Consider the following 22,544-nt stretch of genomic DNA (forward strand, 5'->3'; position numbering starts at 1 on the left):
TGAAATTCTAGTCTCCCTTCCAACACCTAAACTGTAATTATGTTTTTACTCAGAAATCAGAACTACCAACTTCTGTGTTTGGGGGGGAAAACATTAACTAGAATCTTCACCGAAGTCCAACATGGCTGCCATGCATAATAAATGTAGTGTTAGCTGCTGTAATAATAAAAAAAAATTGTATGGCATTTGAATATATAAAACTCAAAAATACTAAATGAAATCATTTAATTTAGCTTTACTAAGCTAAAGCTAGGAGCATTTTTTTTTTTAATTTTCTCTGAGAAATTTGTAGCTGAAATTGAATTTGAACTTCATGTACCAAGCCTGTGCTTAAAAGATTAGCTTGGATTTTATTTTTTTTAAGAGAGGTTCAGCAAAGGGCAACGTCAGTGATAATTCGCTTTGCTGTAGTAGAAAGATACACTGTGAGCTTGTTGGAAAAGTAAATAAATAAGGTGGAGGAAGCTAACTGCGGAGCTTGCTAGCTTCCCTGACTAAAACAGCTGGGTAAGCTACAACAGTAGCCTGCCACAACTGATTTAGCTTCAACTAGCTGAATCACCCTAAACTTTAGCTTTCTAAAAAGATTCTGTATCAGGATCAACTTTTTTTTTTTTGTCTGTTGAACTATTTCTAATGGGGCAACCGTCATTAAATTCACAGCAGGTGTTGGCAAGAAGCCAAATAATACAAGCACACAAAGAAATATAAGCAAATTAGTCCATATAAAGTTATGAGTAAAAAAAAAAAGTATGACAGTAAAGATTAAATGAGAAAACAGATGTGCAAACAAACATCTATAGAAAGCCAGAGAGCAACTGGAATCTTTCAGTATCTAGAAAGCGTTCTGCTGTTATGTGCCAATCAGTATCAGCTGGTTTAATATTAACCGACTGGCTTTTAATATCTGAACACGCTAATTATGTATACAGGATAGACTACAGCCGTTTTAAGTTTATAATTTTCACTAGTTGCAAGACAAGAGGAACAGAAATACTTTAAATAAGTCACTGTTGGTGTACTGACCGCACTGACTAATTCTGCAGCTCTTCTCTTCTTGCTGATAAGTCAAAAAATATTTGCCATTTCCTATATCATAGAATTTTCTTCCACATTGTGAGTCAAGCTGCCAGAACCTTTACAAAATACAAACACAGCCACAGAAACCAAAAGTCTTTAAGTAACTTATGAGTTCTTGTGAATTTCTATTTTAGGATTTTCATGGAGTCCTGGAATATCCAGAACCTTTCCTGACACCCGTTGCTCATTATTGAGATGATTTTTTCCATCTGTCCACCAACGTTAGGAGCCAAAATGAAATTGGCAGACTTTATTATTTGCGCAACCAACAACAGTCTGGCTTTGCTCCTGCGTGGCTCTTCTGCAGAATCGTAGTCACACGTGGAGCTAATTTATGAGCTGGAAGACTTTTGTGGAACTTTGAGAAATGCGTGAGGTTTACTGGAAGTAGGTTTTTCCTGCCAAAACAAAGCAGTGAAAAAAATGTGCTTATCGGGTTGAAAAGAAACAGCCTGGAATCTGAGAGAGAAAACGAAAATGTAATTTTCAAGTATACATTACAAAACACACAACACTGTATTAGCTTAACAGAATTTTAGGAAGAAGGAAAAATCTCCTTTTCAGAAATGTGCAAATGTTAAAAATTAAGTTGCTTTTTTTTTGAGAAAGGTAAAAACTTGCCACCAGTTCTGTGTCTCTGGTGAAACAAACATGAATATTGCTCACACACTCATCACAGTCATCCAATTCTGGTTTTTCCAAGCGTATTGCATAGAAGTCCCTTTATTAATATCCGGCCCTGGGCGACAAAATCAAAAAAATAGCTCCAGGAAAAACGGATGGTGGATGGGAACGTGGAGCTGCTGCGGGATTTCCGCCATGGAGAGGACGTCGTCGGTCATGAGGAAGGCCGTGGGCCCGATGCGGGTCCACACACACCTCTCACACAGCGGGCCCTCCTCAGTCACGCATTCGGTCTGGACGAAAGTAAGAATTTATTTACTTTTTTTTTTTTTTTACAAAAACGATTTTACCCAGAACTTCACTACCACATAAATAAATAAATAAATAAATAAATAAATAAATAAATAAATAAATACAAAGATTTTAAGTCGTCTTACACACTGCATCTTTTGTCTGGCCATGACGAACGCCGAGCCAGGAGTGACGCAGTTGGGACATTCAGAGATGGAGCACGGTAGCGGGCCGCCGCCCGCCGCCAGAGAGCTGGGCATCTTCGACTTGAGGAAGTATTCCTAAAAATTAAAAGGATGATGGGGACGCAAGTTATCGATAAATATGTTAATGTAAAGTTGATTGATCTTATCGATCAACAAACAATTGTAAACGATGAGCAGCCATTTCCCCGAAAACCAGAGTTTTCTCTCGTTCCAAGAGGGTCGACCGTCTGTCCATAACATGAAGGGTTATATTTTTCATTTTGTGTCAGACATATTAAATACAGACTTAATAAACAAGAACCTTTTACGCTGACACTTCGGGAGCTAACGAGTGTTTATATTTCAAAAAAGAACAGTTTAACACGCATTTTGGATCCCAAACCCGGCTGAGTTTTGACCGTTTCTCTTTTCTGTTCCGATGCGGCTCCGCCATTTTGTATCGTTCGCATCAACTGGCTCCGCTTCAAGATGACTAGCGGCGCCCTCTGCTGGATGGCGGCCAAACTACAACACCGAAGGCGGTCTAAGCGGACGGAATTAGTTAATCGATTTTAACTCATTTTAATCTCATAAACCATTAATTGACAATCGTAATTCGATTGTTTGCATCCACAACCTATTTTTCTTTTTAACAAAGTAAAGCCTGGGGATTTCCCGCTAGAAGGAGTCTACTGATTAAAGACTGTATTTATTCTCCCTGAGGTTATCTCATATCATTCAGCTTGAGTCATACTTCTACAGAAATCATTTATTGCCTCAGCGTCCAGTTATTCCAAACAACTCCAGTAGATGCCATCTTTTCCGCAGGAAAAAGGTCTGACCTCAAACTGACTCTGGATAATTCAGCTGGATGGATTTGGTGGGGATTCCTTCTTCCATGTTTTCATTTGATCACATTACAACCACAAAGTTCAGTTGCTTATTGGGATTTTAGAAGATTGATCAGCACCAAGTATTGTTTAATTAGGAAGTGAAGAAACATTATATATGGTTTTATGGTTTTTAACTTCTTTTTTTTTTAACACCAATCTGAAAAGTGTGGTGGGCACCCTAAAACTGCATCTGTACCAATACCCAAGCTTGTGCATCACCCTGATCTTCATAATACGAGGCAGATTTTGATTTTTAAGAAATTAAAATTGACCTTGTGCATGATTTTGAACACAGCCTGATTTTAGGGATCCCTCCTCCACAATTTATCCTGCTAAGTGTTTGCTTCATGAAAATGAGGGATTACAGAATAAAGCTGTAAAAAATAGAGATTCGTCTCCCTGACTTCAGCTCAGTGAAATCAAAAACCTTCTTATTTGATGTTGCTTATTCTTAATTTTGTTTCTAATTCTATTCATTCACTAGATTTAAAATTTTTAATGTTAACTTGGTCTATTTTTAATCTGCTTGATTTTTTTTCTTATTACCATCTTCTTCTTGTATGCTGTTTTTAACTTTCTTGCACAAGCACTTTGAATAGTCTTTGGCTGAAAGGTGCTATATAAATAAAGTTGCCTTGCCTTCCCTCCGCGTGGAACAATAAACAGTCAGAGCTGGAGTGAAATATTTTAGATCAAATCATATAATGATGCTGAAGGTTCCTAGTCAAAGCCCAGAGCCAAATGCCACAAACAACTGTGGCTAAACTGAAAAACTGGTGTTAAGACTACCAAACAAGGCTGTTTGGTGAACTTGAGTTATTTTTGGTTGCAAAATGTCACACTCTACTCTACATGCACAAGGTGGGTAGACACATACCCCAAAAGACCTGAGCTGGAATTGCTAAATAATCATAAGAAACTATGAATCCATGAACTGTTTTATTTTCATTTCTCAATGATGGATTTTATGTCTTCCACAAATAAATCAAAACAAAATAGTCTGTGGCTGTAAAATCAACTTAAAACATCATCCACACTGAAATAGGTTGACACTGAAGGTTCTAAAGACCACAGTTGCACTTTACACTGCTATCTTCCTGCACCAATGCAGCAGGCCACCACCCACGCAGGCAGCTGACAGTACGAAGAGCTCAACCAATGAAAACATGGCATAGTCCCACACCTGCAGCTGAGTTCATCAGAACAAGTTGGAGGGTTGAAACTTCAGAAGCTTTCATGTTGTACTTCTGCTGCGGTCGAAGCCGCGTTTGTTCTTTTAAAAGGAACAAAGGAGTCCAGTTGCGTAGCGAGGTATTTTCCATACAGTTTTATAATGTTAGTTTGAGGAGCTGAATTAAAAACCGACCTGGCTCCTGCTGACTCCGATGTTGTGGGCCAGAACTTCATGATATCATCTGTGATTTTCCCCGTGTGTTTTACTACGTTTAAAAGCATAGTAAGAAAAATCTCTCCCTGTTATACTGCAATATGGCAAATACTAATCACAAAATCAATAACTTGCTTTTAATTCCAGATAGCTAGCTAGCTCAATAAATAGAGAGCTAGATGGAATGTTAGCTAGCTAGCTAGCTGGGTCGTTCTCTGAATTCGGTGCATTTTGTGTCTCACAGTTTTACCTCAAAGATTTTCATATAATGCAAACCACATTTTTTGAGAAAATCAAGAAATGGAAATATCCATGTGTTTTGGTAATGTAACATGCAAATATATTTCACAAATTATGTTTTGAAAAATTTTATGGCTTGTTGAAGCGTAGAGGTCAGCCAAATGAGCATGTCCCCACTGACCAATGTTCATTTATCAATGAATATAAAACAAATAAAAATAGCCACTAATTGCACGTTATTTCTACCAATATGAACATTTTTAGGTATACTTTAACCTAAATAAAAGAAATATGAGAAAAATACATAAATTGTTTATAAAATAGCACTATTTAATCATTTCCCTCCAGTTTTGTTCAACCCCGTAACAGCAGACCAATCCCTCCTTTTTATAAATAATGGTTCAGTCCAATTCCCTCAGCACCCTGGAAGTGACATCACTTAAGTCTCTCTTCCCGCTAACACTGAAAAAAGATGCAAGTGTTGGGAAAGTTTCTTACCTGTATTTGATTATCTTTATCCATAGATCGTCATCGTCAAGCTCAACCTTTCAACACTGTTACGCGTGTAAAGCTGATGTGGACTCATGGCAACTTTTAGAGAAATTATTCAACCCCGTTACAAAAACGGTGATTTTGTTACGGGGTTGAACGTTGGACTGTTCTTAAGCCGGCCGGAGAGTTCAACCCCGTTACAGTCTGGTCAACTTTTACACTGGGTTTAACCCCATAACGTGATACATTGTTATGATTTTTTAAATAATAACAGCAAATATTACACTAATATTTGTTGGACTGTATGCAAAGTTTAAAGAATATATATTCAAAAACAAAACAAAAAAGAAGCCTGATTTAATGTTTATTTTAAAATATATTTTATGGTATGTTATGAAAAGCGTTTTTACATCAAGTTGCCATGTTCTACTTATCAGTCTAATTGTTATGATTCAGAATCAAATAAAATATACGTACAATTAGTTATTTTAATGAAGGGACAGGTGATCTCATAGGAACTGGAAGAATTAGTTTAATTATGTTATGGAGTTATACTCATAGAGGAATCAAAGTGTCCCGTTACGGGGTTGAATTTAAAGCAACCATAGTAACAATGAAATTTGTATTGTATTGTATGTTTGGGATTTGATGCATAAAGTGGGGAGTCATATTTTCCTGTAGGTTCAAAGAGTCCTTCAATAGATTCTCTGTTCCAAAACACCATTTTTTGTGGTATTTTTTTAAGTAACCTGAGAAAAACCAAAATGCACTGAATTCAGAGAATCACCCAGCTGTCTACAGAGAGATAGATATTGAAGAGTACAACATATAGATAGAGAACTATCCAGCTAGCTGTATAGGTAGGTACCTAGCAAGCTAACTAGCTGGACAGCTAGCTAGCTATAATTTTTTTATTTTTTATAACAAGATACTATGGATCATGTCCATCATACATCTGGGTTTCTTCTCGGCTATGTTCAGAGACCAAAACTCCTCATTATTTTTAAACTGACAGCAGATGCCTAAAGATGCTTTGTGAAAACCTTTACTAGTTTAGAACCATCATGACACGATGAACGTTGAGTAACAGGAAGAAATGGGGATGTAAAAGTGGATGTTTGAACAGATTGTTCTACTTTGTGAGGACTGTGAGCAGACAGTGAGAGTAATGAATGTGCTGTGTGATCATATCTCACCCCAGCCACAGTGAGAATGCGGAGGATGTTTTTAGTTATAACCAGGGAGGACATGGCGCGAGTCACCGCCACATACAGCAGGTTCCACTCATCGTCTGGAATCTTAGCTGCGATAAGAGATAAGAGGTAAGCAGCACAAGCCCAGTCAGTAGGACAGCTCATCATGAAATGTTTATCTTTTCCAAAAAGAGTGGTGGTGTGTGGGGGGGAAAGGAAACGTACAAAAACAGAAGTCTTGAATGCGGCACAGGTTGTGGCCGGAAGCGGGAACGGTGGCGAAGTCGTCGGTGACGATCACAGTGTCGAACTCCAGACCTTTGGCCTTGTGGACAGTTCCAACAATAAAGTCTGGGTACAGAGAAAATAAGGGTTAAGACTATTAATCGATTATTGAAATAATCGTCAACTAATTTAGTAATCGATTAATCGCTTACTGGAAGTATACAGACTAGAAAACATGCCATTTGCTGAAAGAACAACACATATTGTTACTTCATTCTAGACAATTAAATGTTTATTTTCTTACTTAAAGGAATCAAGTTATTCATTTTCTTGGATTTTCTTTTTTTTTTCTTTTAAATGTTGTATAAAATAAGCTTAAGTGGTTAAAAGAAAGGTCTGCAGTGTGCCTTTAAAAAAAATCTGATTAATCGTCAGAATAACTGATTACTAAAATAATCGTTAGTTTCAGTATTAAAATAATTGCTAAAACAATGACGGAAAAATGGACAGAAGGTAGTTCTGAACATTTTTGATAGGTTGCTTTTTGTTTCTGTAAGGCTGAGTGGAAAAACAAAAACTGCACGCCGTCCTTCAGGTGATATGCCGTGACGATAAAAACCTCCTACAGGGGTTCCACGTCACAAAACATGCAACCATCTAAAACCCACAGCTTCCTTTAACCAGACCACGACTTTTTATCGTCTAATATCAGCTTTAACCTGTAATCACAACTTAAGTAAATCAAGCTGCAGGATGGAAAAAATGTCGCAAAGCGGCTACTTTTCTGAAGAAAACACCCGCCGTCGTCGCCGTCCTCTCCTTGTTGGAGTTGACGCATACCTGCTCGGTGGAAGTCGGCCTCGGAGCACGCCTTGAGTCGGGCCACCAGCTCCGGGATGCGCTCTCTGTAATGCTCCACGATGCTGAGCTTCCCGTCCAGCTCCTTGTCTTCGGTTTGGATGATGTACTTCTTAAAGGTCAAGTAGGGGTTCTCCTTGCTTGAGAAAAACGTCCGGATGAGGGGGTCTTTGATGGCTGACAGGGCATTAGAAGTCAATCAATCAATCAAATTTTATTTGTATAGCACATTTCAGCAGCAAGGCATTTCAAAGTGCTTTACATCATATCAAACACAGAAACACAATGCAACATAGAATCAACAATCAAAACTAGGCCTGTCACGATAACAAATTTTGCTGAACGATTAATTGTCTCAAAAATTATTGCGATAAACGATAATATTGTTTGAAGACTTTTTTAACACTGATGTAATGGAAATGACGTAATAATGCATGCGATTTCCTGCCAAAGATGCACTTTATTTTCAAAAGAATATTTAACACTGGAACTGATGAACAAAATAAACAAAACAACCAAAAACAAAAATAAAATGGATTCTCAGTCTCCATTAACAAAGAACGCCCTTGAAAAAAAAACTAAAATAAAGCCAAAGCGGAAATAAATACTGCATTCAACCAAAAGAGTGCAGATTATGAAGTCTGTATATTATGTTGCCCTTCAGTAATAATTAGATTTAAATAGAGAAGATGGGCACATCAACTTCCTGATGCAATAGTTCACACTACACGATTTTTTGCTCCTATTTTTCCCCTTACAACAATCTTCAAACGTTGGTCTTTCTAAGATTGTGTGGTGTGTTATGGTCGTTGCTGCTCTAATCTAAATCAGGGGTTTTTCCGACTGGGAGCTTTAAGGAAGCCTGTTGAATGTGACCGGATTCTCCTCTGCACTTTCTGAGGGGAAATTACGGAGGGGAATCCCAAACAGCTGACACAGTGCAAGAGGAGATGATATGTGGAAACAACATTAATGTTTATTCAACATGCAAAGAATATAGAAATGACAAGGCCAGGAGTTGGAGCTAAATTGCTACCGCAGTTGATAAACCCGGTAACTTTTCAGCTGTTCTTCGTTAACGTGACGTAAATAGGTTATAATGATTTTCATTCAGTCAGGACTTTACGCTGACACTAGCCACATGCATTGCAGGTAGACTGTAGTAAAGCATTAATTAATGCCTGGTTTTAAAATTAGTTCACTGAACTTGTAGCCATTATTTTGTGCCCATTGTTGGACACCACACCGCAGGAAGGAACCCGATCGAAACGTTATACCTAGGATTTCTGTCGGCTAATGTGCGGTCTGTCAGGTTTTAAAAATGGGCCGACAATCGGCCGACAGCTCTAAGATGTGTCATGTGCGCTGGGCTTTACACTAAGGTAATGAGAAAGGGAAGGGAGAGCACCGGAGTTGAGCCTTTTTTCGTTCAGTGTCATCAACAGAAAGAGAAAAAGGTCAGAAGAGACGATAATGCCGATTGTTGGGTAAATTGTATTATTAGTATTATCAAATATTCGTTGTATCATGTAGTCTTGTAGTTACATTTAGATAATGTTTCTGTGTGTTAAATAACTTTGATTCCTTCCTGTGACTTCCTTGAGAAAGCCAGCAGTGAAGCGGAGACAACTCTTCTAGCAGAGGTTATTGCCCAGCAATAAACTCTGCTCTCCTGTGTGATATACAACTTGTTTTACTCAATGCCGGCCGTGTCTGGTACTCGAATGGAGCAGAGGGATTTAGAGTGTAGATAACATGTGTCTAAATAGTAAAAGTCATTAGCGCTGCAACTATGTGATAAATTGTTTTGCCCCTCCCTTTTAGAAGTTGCAAAGCGCCCAATGTACGAGGGTTTCTGAGAGTAATAAAAAGAGAGGAGCGGCCAGATGTGTTTCAGAGCAGTAGGAGATTTGTAACTGAAAGCACATCTCTGTCTGCTCTCCTCGCGAGAAACAAAGAATCTAACTCTCTTGTCTTTCCTGTGTTTGTTTAAATTGTCTCTAATAGGTATTTAGACCTGACACCGATAATTAAAATGACGTCGGTAGTTTTAATTTATTGTACGATTCATTGATTTATTGTTTATCGCGACAGGCCCAATCAAAACATGACATTAATTCAGGTTCCATCAATAAATTTGTAATTGATTACGTTTCAAATACAATCCTAAACAGGTGGGTTTTTAGTGGAGTTTGCATCCATAGAAGGTTTACCTGTTACACTCCTACTGTGTTATATGGAACAAAATACCTGTTGCTGTTTTTATTCCCACTCACAATCACACAGTTTAAAACGATGCAGACAGCATTTTAATGGGCTTCTGGCACAAGGCTCCATACACATCTTTCATGGAATTTCGAGCAGGGACTCCGCCGTCCCTCACGGATTTTTGTGCCATTTCAACATAGAATCAACAATCAGACCATGACATTAAGTCAATTCCATCCTTAAATGAGTAATTGATTACGTTTCGTATTACGAAGTTAAATATTTACTCTCGCATCGCCTCGTAAAAGTATTCATACCATGTCAAGTCATTTTTTTGTTTTCTTTTTTAAACTCGCAAACTTCGACGTATTTAACTGAGATTGTCCATAATCTATAGTGTGGACAATTGAGAAAGAAAACCATTTATGGTTTCCTAATCTGTCGCATCAAACAATGAATCAATCAATTGCATCAGAACTTAAAATTAGCTCGATTATTTCCATTCTGATGAGTCATAGTTCTTGAAGGGCAATTTTGTTTACAGAGACGACATTATTTATTTCATCTGTAGTTTCGGTTGTGTGTGGTTTCTAGTTCCATTCTATTTATGGGTTTTGACTGTCATGTTTTATTTTAGATTTTTCTATATGTCTTCCAGTTCCAGTGTTAAGTGTCAAAATTAAAGTTCACTTTGAGAGGGCAAACTCATCAATACATTGCTTGAAAATGGTCTCAATATGACAATATTGTCAATATCGCAATCATTACTGGGGCAATTTATTGTCCGGAAAAACTTGTTATCGTGACAGGCCTAAATATAAAGTGTAATGTTGATTCATATTCACATGTTTTCATGTGAAACTCATTACCAGTTTCTGAATGAGTACTTTTTAAATTGTTGTGGACTTATATCGGCTCATGCTACAGATTCTCAGGTGGATTAAATTGATAGTTTGACTAGGACACTACAAACCTTCTTTTTTGTTTCATGTTTTTTTTTTTTTTTTTTAAGAGCCATTCAGAGGTGAGCTCGCTGTTGTGATTTGGATCATGTCATGTTTGGGCCTGTTGCTTTGAACAACTAATTAATTAATTGCATGAACTCAATAATTTCCATCTGTATGAATTATTGTTTTTCTCTCTCTCCGGGTGACAAAAGTCTTCAGTCTGGTACTTTAGTCTCAACTGAAGGATTATTTTAATGTTTGGATGCTGCGCCCTCCGGTTTATTTTCTCTCTCTTACAGTGTTCTCATCTTTGCTATGTTCTTCGAAATTATTTGCAGTTCTTAAGATTATAATAACCAAGTAAATCAAACTTATTCATCAGCTTGAGAAGATTTTTTTTCATTTTCTTTATGACTGGACACTCACCTCTTTTTTTGGATTCCTGCCCCGCCTGAGTCATCAGGTGGTAGATGTCCATGATCTTCTCCAGCCCAATGTTTTTCACTCCCTGTCAGGCGGAAATGAAAACTTACACTGACCACTTTTCTTATCTATTTTAAATCCTCTGTGGGTGTGTGGGTGTAAACACTCACGCCGATGAAGTGGATCCGGCACTGCTGGTTGGCGTCCGTAAGCTGGACGGCGCCCTTAAAGACGCCCAGGTTACACCGAGAGAGGACGCCGATCTTCCCCCGGCTGCAGCTCTCGCCCTTCTTCATGGCCTCCACGGCGTTCTCTGCCGTCTCATCACACACACCACCTGGAAAATTAACAGTAGAATCTGATCAAAACACTTATTTTTTTTAAAAGTACATCCTGTAGACCAGGGGTCTCAAACTCCAGTCCTCAAGGGCCGCTGTCCTGCAACTTTTAGATGTGCCTCTGCTGCACCACCTGAACAGAATAATTAGGTCATTAAGGCTCTGGAGAACTGATCTACACAAGGAGGAGGTCATTAAGCCATTTCATTCCAGTGTTTTGTACATGTGGCACATCTAAAACTAATGGACTAATTAATTCATCCATCGTATTCATAACTGATAAAATTACAGATGAAAATTCTGGCAGAACCTTTGGATTAAAACAGTAAAATCGACTGAATACAGACAGTAAAATGTGTTAATTTATGTCTGGAAAGTATGGAAGTTGTTCATTTTCTATTCAAAACTTCTCAAGTGGCATCGCTTAAGCTTCAACCATTTCAAATTCTTAAAAAAATAAAAACATTTTAATCTCCTTTTAAGCACCATTTCCAATTATTTTTTTTAAAATGTATTTATTTTTCTCCCCTCCAGGGGGTCTTTTGTGGACTCTAGTGTCCCTTACATGAAAGTAAGCTGACAGGACAGGGGGAAAGTAAGGGGGGAAGACATGTGGCAAATGTTGCCGGGTTGGGAATCGAACCCGCGACAGATGCGTCGAGGACTCAAGGCCTCCAAATGTGGGTCACGGTATCCCCTACGCCACCACGGCACGCCCGACCTTTTCCAATTATTAATCAGTAAGGTTGAACAATAGTTAACAGATTATTCCTATACTGTCAGTCATTTTGGGAAATAAAATGTTTACCTTCTTACTTGAAGGACTTGAACTATTTGATTATTTGCGTCTCTTGACATATTTCCAATATTGCATCAACTAAGCCTAAGTGATTAAATGCAAAATCTGCAGAATGTGGCAATATTTTAAATCCAATTAATCAATTAATCGTCAGAATCATCAATCACTAAAATAATTGTTAGTTGCAGTTTTCAGTAAAAGCCTAAAACAAGCTCTCAGCTGTTCTTTTGTTAAAGTCAACCATCTGCAGCTCTTACTTTTCTGCATTCCTCCAACCAGAATCTTCTTCACCCCCTTGCAGACTTTCAGGATGGCTGCGCCCACGAAGGCGATCTCCGCTCCGAACCGAAAGCTCTGGACCAAAGACGCAAAGCGTGATTTGGCGCTTTTCAGCTACAAAACGCTAAAGATGAGTAAACCTTCTAGAAAAGTGTGCGAGTTATCTTTAATTAGAAAACCGGTTAACATGGATTCATCAAACACCGCTCATCAGATTCACAGATTTTCTAAATAAACAAGTTCAGGTCAGTTTTAGTGACACTTCATCCTCAGGGGTCGAAGATAAAACTTTCTAAATAGTCAGACTAATTTGTGATCTACACACTTATTCCACACCTGAATTTTTATATTAGGCAAAAAAAAATAAATCTGAGTAAATATAAAAGCAGTATGTAATTATTACAGGGAAAAAAATATAATAGCCACCATTTTTGTAAGCTTACTTTCTCACACTCAAACAGACTATAAAACTTTACAGAAGTATTCACACCCGTTGAACCACAGACCTTGTATAGAACAGGGATTTTATGTGTTGGATCGATACATTGTGGATAACTGCAGTGGGAGGAAAATGGCACCTGGTGGTAAATAAATGTAAATAAAGCACGGCCTGCTTTTTTTAATATACATTTTTAGTTCTCCCATATGTTTGTGTCTTCTATCTCATTCAATTCAGTTCAATTCACAATAAACGTAGTTCTTAGTTAAACTATGTGGTTAAGTTCAGATTATTCTGCCAATTGGAGGAAAAGTTTCCTTTCTAAGGAAACCAAACTGACTGAATCGAGTCACTAATTTTGCAGCAACTATCATTATCATTGTTTTAAAGAATAAAATTGTGCACACGGGACTGGAATCACAAATGTTTTCATCCACCGGAATCAGTGCAAATCTGCCCCCAAGGGTTGATTTAAACCTGCCAAACCTGTAGGGGGCGATGTAACACAAAGCTAAAATATATGTCAGCCAATCAGATTGCTTCTAAAATAAGAACTACTTCCTGTTAGGAATTAAAATGGCGACGAAGTTCAATTGTTTAGGCTGAACTACTTTTAGATAGCACATTTGAATATAAAGCTAATAAAATACAAGACGATGTCAAATGGGAATCCTGTAAGTATGTGAATAATATTGGGGCATTATTTGTCAGACTTTGTCAGGACCTCAAACCTCCATTTTGATCATAAATCTTCTAAATAATGTTTTTTTTAGGATATTAAACTGAGTTTTCATGTGGATGAAAGGCCAAATGTAGAAAAACCTTTTGTTCTCCCAGATATCCGGATACATGTACATTTACCTACGTAAACAGACGGAGTCGATTAACCGACTTAGATGATTTCTGAAGACAACTGGTTGCAGTCAAAAGTGAATAAAGTACTAGCTGCACGATTAAAATTTGCGTTCTAAGAAAACAAAAAGAAAAACGCAGTTTCCCCTCCAGCATTATGCTCTACTCTGAGTCAATCTGAGTGTATAATGAGAAAGTGAGAGTGTTAGCTTGTACCTGAGTGAGGTAGAAGATGTGTGTGTGGTGAACTGCGTTCAGGGCGTTGACTGCTCCTTTAAAGGTGTAGATCTGCTGGTGGGGGTCTCCCACTAGGATCTTCCCACAGCGCTGGGCCAGCAGCACGTCCATGATGGCTGACCGGAGGAACAGAGATCTTAAAAACACGGGCGAAACCAGGCGACCATGAAGCCCCGTGTCAATGAATCCACAGTACCTGGCGTGCAGTCCTGAGCCTCGTCGATAAAAATGGCGTCGTATCGATCCGTCAGGCAGGGCTTCGGGTCTCTGAGCTGCCACAGCTTCAGGTAACCTAGGCAACAAAGAGTCCAGTTTTAACCTGAGACGCTTTGGCTTCCATACGTTTCCACTGTAGACGCCGTACCGTCGTGAGGCATGTAATAGGCCTGCTTCGATTTCTCTCTGACGTCCTTCATTTTGTTCCAGATGCTCTTTGCCTCGGCGATAAAAAACTAGAAGTACAAAAGAAAACGTCAACGCTTCGTCACGGATGTATTCACCGGGAGAGAGAAAGCAGTGTGAGCGTCTACCCTCTTCTCGTCGGGCTCTATGATGTTCCTGCGGCCCTTGCTGACTGCGTAGTCATAGGGGACGTGCTGGGGCCCGATGGTTTGGTCCGCCGAGGCCATGAAGGCATTCAGGACGGTGGCCACCACCTTGGCCCTGCTGTAGCCTCCGGCTCCAGGAGTCAGGACCATGTTGATGGAGAACGGCTTCACGTTGAAGGTGAGCTTCTCGTGAGTTTTATATCTGTGACGCAGAGCGCGACAGTACAGTCATGAAGAGACGCCTTTCTACACAAGACCAAGACGACCGAATCCGGTTAACGAACGTATAGCAGCAACCCGCCGCCTCCTGAACAGGTTCCTCACCTCCTCCCGACGTCGTTGTAGGCCAAGGAGTGGGCCGTCTTGCAGTCCACGTTGGGAGGGAAGCGCCGCCGGGCCTCGGAGGCCACCGAGTTGTTAAACGCCACGTAGAGGAAGCGGAGGTGCGGACGCTGAGCGGCGTATCTCACCAATGTGGTAGTCTTCCCCGTGCCTGTGTCACAGGGAAGACGACCAAAAACGAAAAGAAAAGAAGAAAAAACAATATTGAGACTAGGAGAGGACTACAGACTGAGTTGAAAACGTCTTGCCAGTTTTTAAGTCTTGGTTCTATTCTGATTCAACAAATTTATTTGAAGAGTTTATATTTAGGTTTAGCTTGAACACTAGTGTGTGGGATGCCATTTCAACAGTGAATCAAGCTTCATTATGATGGTTCTGCTGCTGACTGGCTGCTCTCAGGACGCCATACTGTAGGACTGAACCAAAAGAGAAAGGTCGCCCTCTGGTGTCAAAGTGCCAAACAAAACAAAAGGGCAGAAACTGCAGCACTGTGTTGGAATTATAACACACCATGTCCTGAACTTGTGGTATTAAAAATCCCAACATTTTTAATACCAGAACAGTATTAAAAAGGTTGTGATGTTGTGACTTCTGGCTTATTTGTCACCAATTACTTTCCTGACTGGATTTTAGATAATATATGAACCAAATGGTCTAAACCAGCGTTTCCCAATTCCGGTCCTCAGGCCTCCCTGCCCTGCATGTTTTAGGTGTTTCCCTTCTGCTACACACCTGGATTGAATCTATGGGTGATCAACAGGTTTCTGCAGCACTTGATGGTCATGCAATCATTTGAATCAGCTGCTCTGGAATAGAGGCACATCTAAAACATGCAGAGCAGGGAGGCCTGAGGACCGGAATTGGGAAACGCTGGTCTAAACTATCTCCACATGCAATTCCATTGTAAATGTGTGCAAAAACCTTGTCAATGGTCTCGCTAATGTCAAAAAGGCAACATTTTGCACTTGCAGTATTTCCAGTGAAGAAGAAGTGAAATTAAAATCACACGTGAATAAGTTTGTTCAGGCTACAAGTCCGGTTTGTTCCAGTGGCAACATCCGGTTGTTGATCATGTGACTTGTGCGAGGCGAAAAAAATGTTTCCATTGGAGTTTTATGAAATAAACAAATTTAAAACCACCCCAAAAAACCCCACCTCATCCTAACACCAAGATTTTTTTTTTTTAATAGAACTCCCCCCCACCAAGATTTTTTTTTTCTAAATTGTCGCGTCCCCATTAAGTTATATGGTCAATGGAAATGCAGCTACTTAGACCAACCAACTGTTGAAAAGCGGTGCTCTGTCATGCTTTTCACATCACTGGTTCTTTATTTCAGACGCCTGCAGCTAAGCCAAGACTGAAAAAGTCAAACAGCAGAGGTCCGCAACGCTCAGAAACTATACCTGCAAACGCTACTATCTTGACCACATGGTCGTCCTGGACGTCGTGGCTCAGGATCTCCTGCTGTTCTCTCGTGAGATGAATCTGAGGGAGTCTATCGCAAACACACAAATACACAAGTCAGAAAATCTTAGAACCCTGGTGAGATTTCACAGAAACAAGTTAGGACACAGTTTGAATTTCATTAATAGGCTCCTTTGTGCATGTATGGAGATTCTTTTACAAATTTCTCTGTAGTAAAAAAACAGCTATGAATAAAATAAAAAAATAGAAGACTGTCGGGGACTATTTATTGGTGCTGAATGGATAGGCCGCTTAACTTATCGGACCGATACTGATATGCTAAAAAAAAAAAAAACTAAAACCAGCCGACACAGATGTTGATGCCTATATATTGTGCAACAAGAGTTAGAATTATTATTATTATTTTATTTCACATTTAAGTGCTAATAAAAGCCAGTATCCTTTGGACTCACCCATCCTGCTTAGAATTGGTAGAAAATGGACCGTTTTCCAGCAAGTAAAGAACGTAGTAGATGTTGTAGTGTAACCTGAGTAGAGAGAAGGGGAGAAAAAAAAAAACAAAACATTATTGTCAGGCTGAGCAGAACTACATCTGAACATCAACACCACCACCTGCTGGTCTCACCTGTAGCCAATCTTGATTCTGTTCCTCTCCAAAGCCAGCAGCATCATGGCCATGTGGCTCAGATACTCTGTGATGGTGGTTAGCGACATGCAGCCGGAGAGCAGAGAGACCAAGGACTGCACGTCGCCCACGCTCTCACTCAGGACCAATATGACCGCCATGACTGCGTACGGGTTGGGGCCCTGGAGGTCAGACAGAAACCCCGCCAATCAGGTTCACAGCATAAAGACCTAAACTGGCTCCTAAACCTGCGACGGAGTCGTACCTCAATGCCAAGGTGGAGAAACTTTCGGATGTCAGGAATGCGTAGCGTGATGGCGGCTTCGGCCTGAGGGAAGAGCCGGTGTTTGTTTACGCAGCTCAGGACGTCGTCTGGCTTCACACGCTCGCCGACTTTATGCTGAGCCATTAGCCTGAACGACGCAAAAGAACAAAAAAATTCAAATAAATAGACAACAATAAGTTGGAAGACAACTTGCTGTGTTCCAGCTTACACAAGTTGTAACACTTGTGTAAGACCTGCCACAGTTGATCCCAAACAACACTGAAGAGACTTACACCACGAGGTTTCGGATGCTGTGCTCTGAAGGTGCAGGGTAGGTGATGTTGTTGTTTTTCAGAGTGGAGCAGACCTCCAGCACGGTCTCCTTCTCTTTCATCATGTAGCGGAAGTATTGCTTCTTGAAAGGCACAAACTGGGAAACGGAGCGGCAGATCGTTTAGACAGTTTTTTGGGAGTAAAATCTATAAATCACGCTAGTAAGATTAAAGGACGATATTGGTGTGTTTTCCAGGCACATGGTGCCATTTTATAGCACAATTAAGTAAGTATGTTACTTACAAGTAAGTATGTATGTTACTTACTTAAGTAAGATTCATAATAACTGGAACAGTGATCGACATGTTTGATGTGAATTTCTTTCATGATGGCATCTGACAAAATGTAAAGTTTGCTTCTTTTAATAATTGGGTACTGAATTATGTTTTATGGTGTACAGCAGTTTGAACTGCCTTGCTGCTGAAATGTGACTTAACAATAAGAGAACCTGCTGCTGCAGGGTCAGGTTCGGGTCAGTTAGTCTCACCTTCGAGTCCAGAACAACGTTCCTCCAGCGATGACACACCAGGCAGACGTTGCGATAAAGGTCGGCGGCAGGAACCAGACACAGCACCTCCCTCAGCACCTCCTCCGGGAGGTCGTCCACGCAGCCCTGTGGGCGCAGCAGAACCTTGTCGCTGCTCAGGAGTCCAAAGTGGGCATCAGGAAGAGGCTCCACCTCTCCTTCCTCCTCCTCGAAGTCGTCAAAGTCCTCGTCGTCTCCGAACATCTCCGCCGTCATTCCCTCCAGATAGTCGGCCTCTAGCAGACGGGCCTCGGCAGAGGAAACCTTCTCTGGCAACATTTCAGCAGCTAACAGACTGTCGTCGTCAATCTCGTCCTCGTCCTCAGCGTTGATCTCGGCTGCAGTCGGGGTGGCCAACAAGCTAACGTCGTCGTCCTCCTCGTCACCCTCGAATACGACCCCCGACCCCGCTCTGTGCGTTGATGTGGAGGGCACGGCGGAGGATTTGTGCGGACTGGAGCTGATAACTTTTGTTACGGAGAAAAAGTCATGAATGGCCTTCTGCTGCCCAGATGGACTTCCTAAAACAGACGGACCTGAAAAATGATAGAAAAGAGTAGAGAACTTCAATTTTTTTTTTTTTTTTTTGTGAGTCACATAATTAGGCCAGGCTATGAGAATCTTTGGTTAATTACTAGAATATAGTCATAATGTTAGCAGAACAAAGACATTGATTCATCAGAAACGTCTTAAAATTATATCAAAGGTCCACTACAAAGAAACAAGATGGCCGTCCTGGCATCACTCTGAGCTATAGAAACACACTGGCAAAAAAAAAAAAATCCAAAAATATAATCTTCCAAAACGCAAAAATTTGATTAATCCCTAAAATCAATTTATTGTCCAGCTCTACTTACTGGGTATTCGTGTTATTTTGTTGACGTTTGAAACCTCAACAGTTTATACAGTTTGAAGACAATAAATTCACAAACGGGGAAGGCAAGAACAGATTTGGTTCAATCAAAAAACTTTCTTAAAAGGAACTTGACTGTAGCAATTTAAATATATATATATATATTTTGCCACCACCATTTATTAATCACCATATCTGTTCCACATAGTCAGTAGCAGGAGGTTTGGAGTGGATTACCTTTCCGCCGTTGCTTTGTGGGGGTTCTGGGGTAAAGGCCCCAGTTGGGGTCTCGCCTGCCCTGCGCTGCGTTGCGTCTGGTGAGAGCATCTGTGCCGTCTTCGCTTCGCCCCAGTTCGTCACATTCCTGCGCATTCAGGTGCTTCCGTTTGGCTCTCCCTGGAAACACAACTACTGTAATTAAGAAAAAACAAACAACACTCTCCAACACAAGAGTTCAGATGTGTTCTGTGATGTTAGACTGGTTAGTCAGGAATTTTATAAATTGGTCCAACAAGTGAGCCAGTTTCCTTAGATAACTAACTGTGCATTTGGGACATTTTAGAGTAAACAGAAGAGTACATTTTTGCCAAAAAAAAGGAGAAATTCTAAGATTAATTTATAATATTTACAAAAATACCATTATCAAAAAACCTCTAAATTTGATACAGCCATGTTGCAACTTCTTCCTCTTGGTCACAGGTGTTTATTCTGGATCCTTTACACAGTGAGATGTTGTTCTGACCCTGGATCTACATTTACTTTTCTAGATTCCCATTTCTTACATTTATCCATTCAGTCCAAGAGGATTTCCGAGATTTGGTTGCAAATGTCTGACTTTATAATCTCAGTAAACGTTACAAGTTTACTTTACAATGTCCAGAAATCTTTATTTTAAATGTATGCCTTTAATAATGGAAAACTAGCTGTATTGTCATAACTTTGCAGCTTTTAGACATCAGAGAATATCCACGGCTTTTCTTGTAAATATGTGGAATTAATCTAAAAGGAATTTTGCCCCCTCCCTCTCATGGTCAATTTTTTAATTTAATTGCCTTTTCTTTTAATCTATAAAGGTCACAATTACTCCGTTCGACTGGAATATTCTTGTCAAGAGCTTCAGTTCTTTTTTAATATTACTTCACAGAACAGGTTTAAACATGTCTACTGTTGCTCTCTAAAGTGTGCAAACTGCTGTTTTAAATTTGGGGACTTGAAAAGACGAAACCATGACGAATCACGTTGACAGTTGCTTTAACTTTAACAAAGCAAACCCTGTGTTATTTTTATCATTCAAAAACTAGTTTATTAAGGAGTAAATGTAACCTGGCTGCAACAGTGTGCATAGTATTAAATTAATTATTTGTTGAAGCAACTTTTACTTTTTCAGCATTTACTATAGGCCAACTCTGTTTCTGTCACTTACAGAAACCATCTTTTGATAACAGCATCTGCCTTCATTAAAAGCACCAGTTCCAGAGAAAAAGTAACCACAGATCATCATGCTGCCATCGCCATGTTTCAGAGTTACTAGGGGTTTATTTCTGCTTCTGTTCCAAACCTTTCATCCAGTTTGTTTCAGGATCACAGGTCCGAGAAGGGAAACCAGACACACACACCTTTCCAAGTAAACTTTCCAGTGTATTCTGGTGGATCCAAAACGGGAAGAGACTCTAGAGCAAGTTCTGTCTGTCCCCGGGGTCTCATCAGAACCATCTCAACTGGGCCTTTGAATCCAGAGGTTTTAGGTAACTTTTTCTCTCCCTAACCAGTCTGTGTCAGCGAAATACTGAGACCAATGTTACTTGTAGCGCTTGAAACAAAACTGTTGGACAGAAAACTGTCCTGCCTTAAAGAAACATGTAAGACAATATTTTTGAAACAGCCTCTTTTAATTTTCTCACAATGAAACTCACCTTTAACAGCCGTCTCCATCTTGGTAGACAATACATGCGTCGCTTCGTGACAAAAGCAGCAGCTCTGGAGCCGCCTGGTACACGGTTAACTTTTACGGTGGCTAAATAAAAATGCTAGTTTATTTCTCTTTCTGCGATGACATTTTCTCTCCCTCGTTTTATACTGCTAAAAGAAACCAGTTTTAAAAGGTCAAAAATGGCGTCTTCGTTGTTGTTGAAACGGAAAGGTAAAAATTTTACGTCTAGTTTTAAGAAGCGTTCTGGTTTCAAACATTCTGCAAAATCCAAGCAAACGTTTCGTGGCGTCACTGCCACATGATTGGTCAGTTTGTTCTTCCTCGAATTCTATTGTTATGTGCAAAAAGCGTCCCACTTGTTCAGAGTCGCCACCTGCTGGAAGGTTGGGATTTCCAGCAAGTGGCTGTCTTTCTTTTTTTCTTTTTTTTTTTTTTTAAAGTGATGTAGTATTTTAAGAATTCTGAAAACAATCACACGTAACCTCACTGAGGTGTTAAAAACATTTATTAGGTCATAAATACATGTTTACATACATAGAAAAGTGTTGTGTGAAAAATAATTTGCCATCGAAGTAACTCAAGATAGTTGCTTTCTTTGTGAATTTATTAGCATTTTACATCATAATTGAGTAATTTTGACTCACTCTTCTTTACAATGTGACTTAATTCATTCAGATTTGCACGGACTCAGCATTTCAATCAGGTTGAGGTATAACTGCTTCCACCAAAACTAGTTTAGATAAAACACACTTCTACCACCCTCTTTGATAGCTGGGATGCTGTGTCTGGTTTCTCGGAAAACATGGCGCTGTGCATAATATATGTTATGTAGGTCTATTTTTCTTTAAGAAAATGTGGTATATAGGAGACTAATACAATATCTGCAATGGACTGGCGACCTGTCCAGGGTGACCCCGCCTCACGCCCGTTTACAGCAGGAGATAGGGTACCAGCACCCCTCCTGACCCCAAAGTGAAATGGGTGTAAGAAAATGGATGAATGAATGTTATACAATATGGTTTTTTGGTAAATACGATTTTTTTTAGATGAAAGTCTCCATCTTAAACCTAATTAACCCACTCTCAAAAAATCTTATATTGTAGATGCATCATATACTACAGTCATCATGATAATTATTATTTTTTAAATGCCTCAACTTTCCAAGCTTGGTTACAACATTCTGCACACCCAGATAGGTAAAAACTCTTACTATGAACATCACATTTGACGCTTTAGTTTCCAGTACTTGCTGTGTGGGTTAACTTCTCCTTTGCTAATGTCAGTGCAGAAAATGCTACTTCACAGTTAAACAGAAAAATAAATAAGTGGATCACATATTATGCTCAGGTGCACATAATCTTTTGGTGATGGAATATATGATAAATATAAATGAGTACTCCATACAATATACGTTTATAGTAACTTATAGTAACATAAAATAAAATGTTTTATTTTAATGTGCAAGTCAGTCTAATTCTGCCACTATTATCAAATATATTTGCCTTTTAAGTATTTAAAAAGTACATTTTTTATTTAATTGACCAAAAATACATTTGTAAGATTTTAAAAATCCTCTAAAATATATATTTTATTGTTCAGACCTTAAAATACTGTGAGGGGTGATTATCTACAACATTTACAAGGAAATATAGTCTTATGCTTTTATTCTGAAAACAAAAATGTTTACTTCCGCGTGTATCCTTTTT

The 22,544-nt window shown here is 39.4% G+C and overlaps 1 protein-coding gene across 1 annotated transcript; it reads right to left on the reverse strand.

Moving 5' to 3' along the window:
- Positions 1 to 768: 768 nt before the first annotated feature.
- On the reverse strand, positions 769 to 21,120 carry fbxo18 (F-box protein, helicase, 18). Its single transcript, XM_023337680.1, has 21 exons — positions 20,822 to 21,120; positions 19,146 to 19,304; positions 18,017 to 18,591; positions 17,490 to 17,626; positions 17,197 to 17,344; positions 16,932 to 17,113; positions 16,759 to 16,833; positions 16,285 to 16,376; positions 14,863 to 15,031; positions 14,521 to 14,740; positions 14,355 to 14,442; positions 14,187 to 14,282; positions 13,970 to 14,106; positions 12,441 to 12,537; positions 11,217 to 11,383; positions 11,050 to 11,131; positions 7,451 to 7,645; positions 6,611 to 6,736; positions 6,389 to 6,495; positions 2,142 to 2,276; positions 769 to 1,997 (listed from the first exon to the last, which is right to left on the reverse strand). Exons 1-21 carry the CDS (start codon positions 20,838 to 20,840, stop codon positions 1,833 to 1,835), a joined length of 3,171 nt encoding a protein of 1,056 aa, XP_023193448.1. The 5' UTR covers positions 20,841 to 21,120; the 3' UTR covers positions 769 to 1,832.
- Between the last annotated feature and the right edge of the window lie 1,424 nt (positions 21,121 to 22,544).

This window comes from Xiphophorus maculatus, chromosome 8 (assembly GCF_002775205.1).
Source record: "Xiphophorus maculatus strain JP 163 A chromosome 8, X_maculatus-5.0-male, whole genome shotgun sequence".
NCBI lineage: Eukaryota > Metazoa > Chordata > Actinopteri > Cyprinodontiformes > Poeciliidae > Xiphophorus > Xiphophorus maculatus.

Bases quoted from the DNA above. Each gene is read 5' to 3' on its own strand.
- fbxo18 (XM_023337680.1), bottom strand. The intron at 17,627-18,016 runs GTGAGACTAACT...TCCGTTTCCCAG, and splicing joins ACGTTGTTCTGGACTCGAAG to TTTGTGCCTTTCAAGAAGCA. The intron at 6,737-7,450 runs GTATGCGTCAAC...CTCTGTACCCAG, and splicing joins GGCCGACTTCCACCGAGCAG to ACTTTATTGTTGGAACTGTC.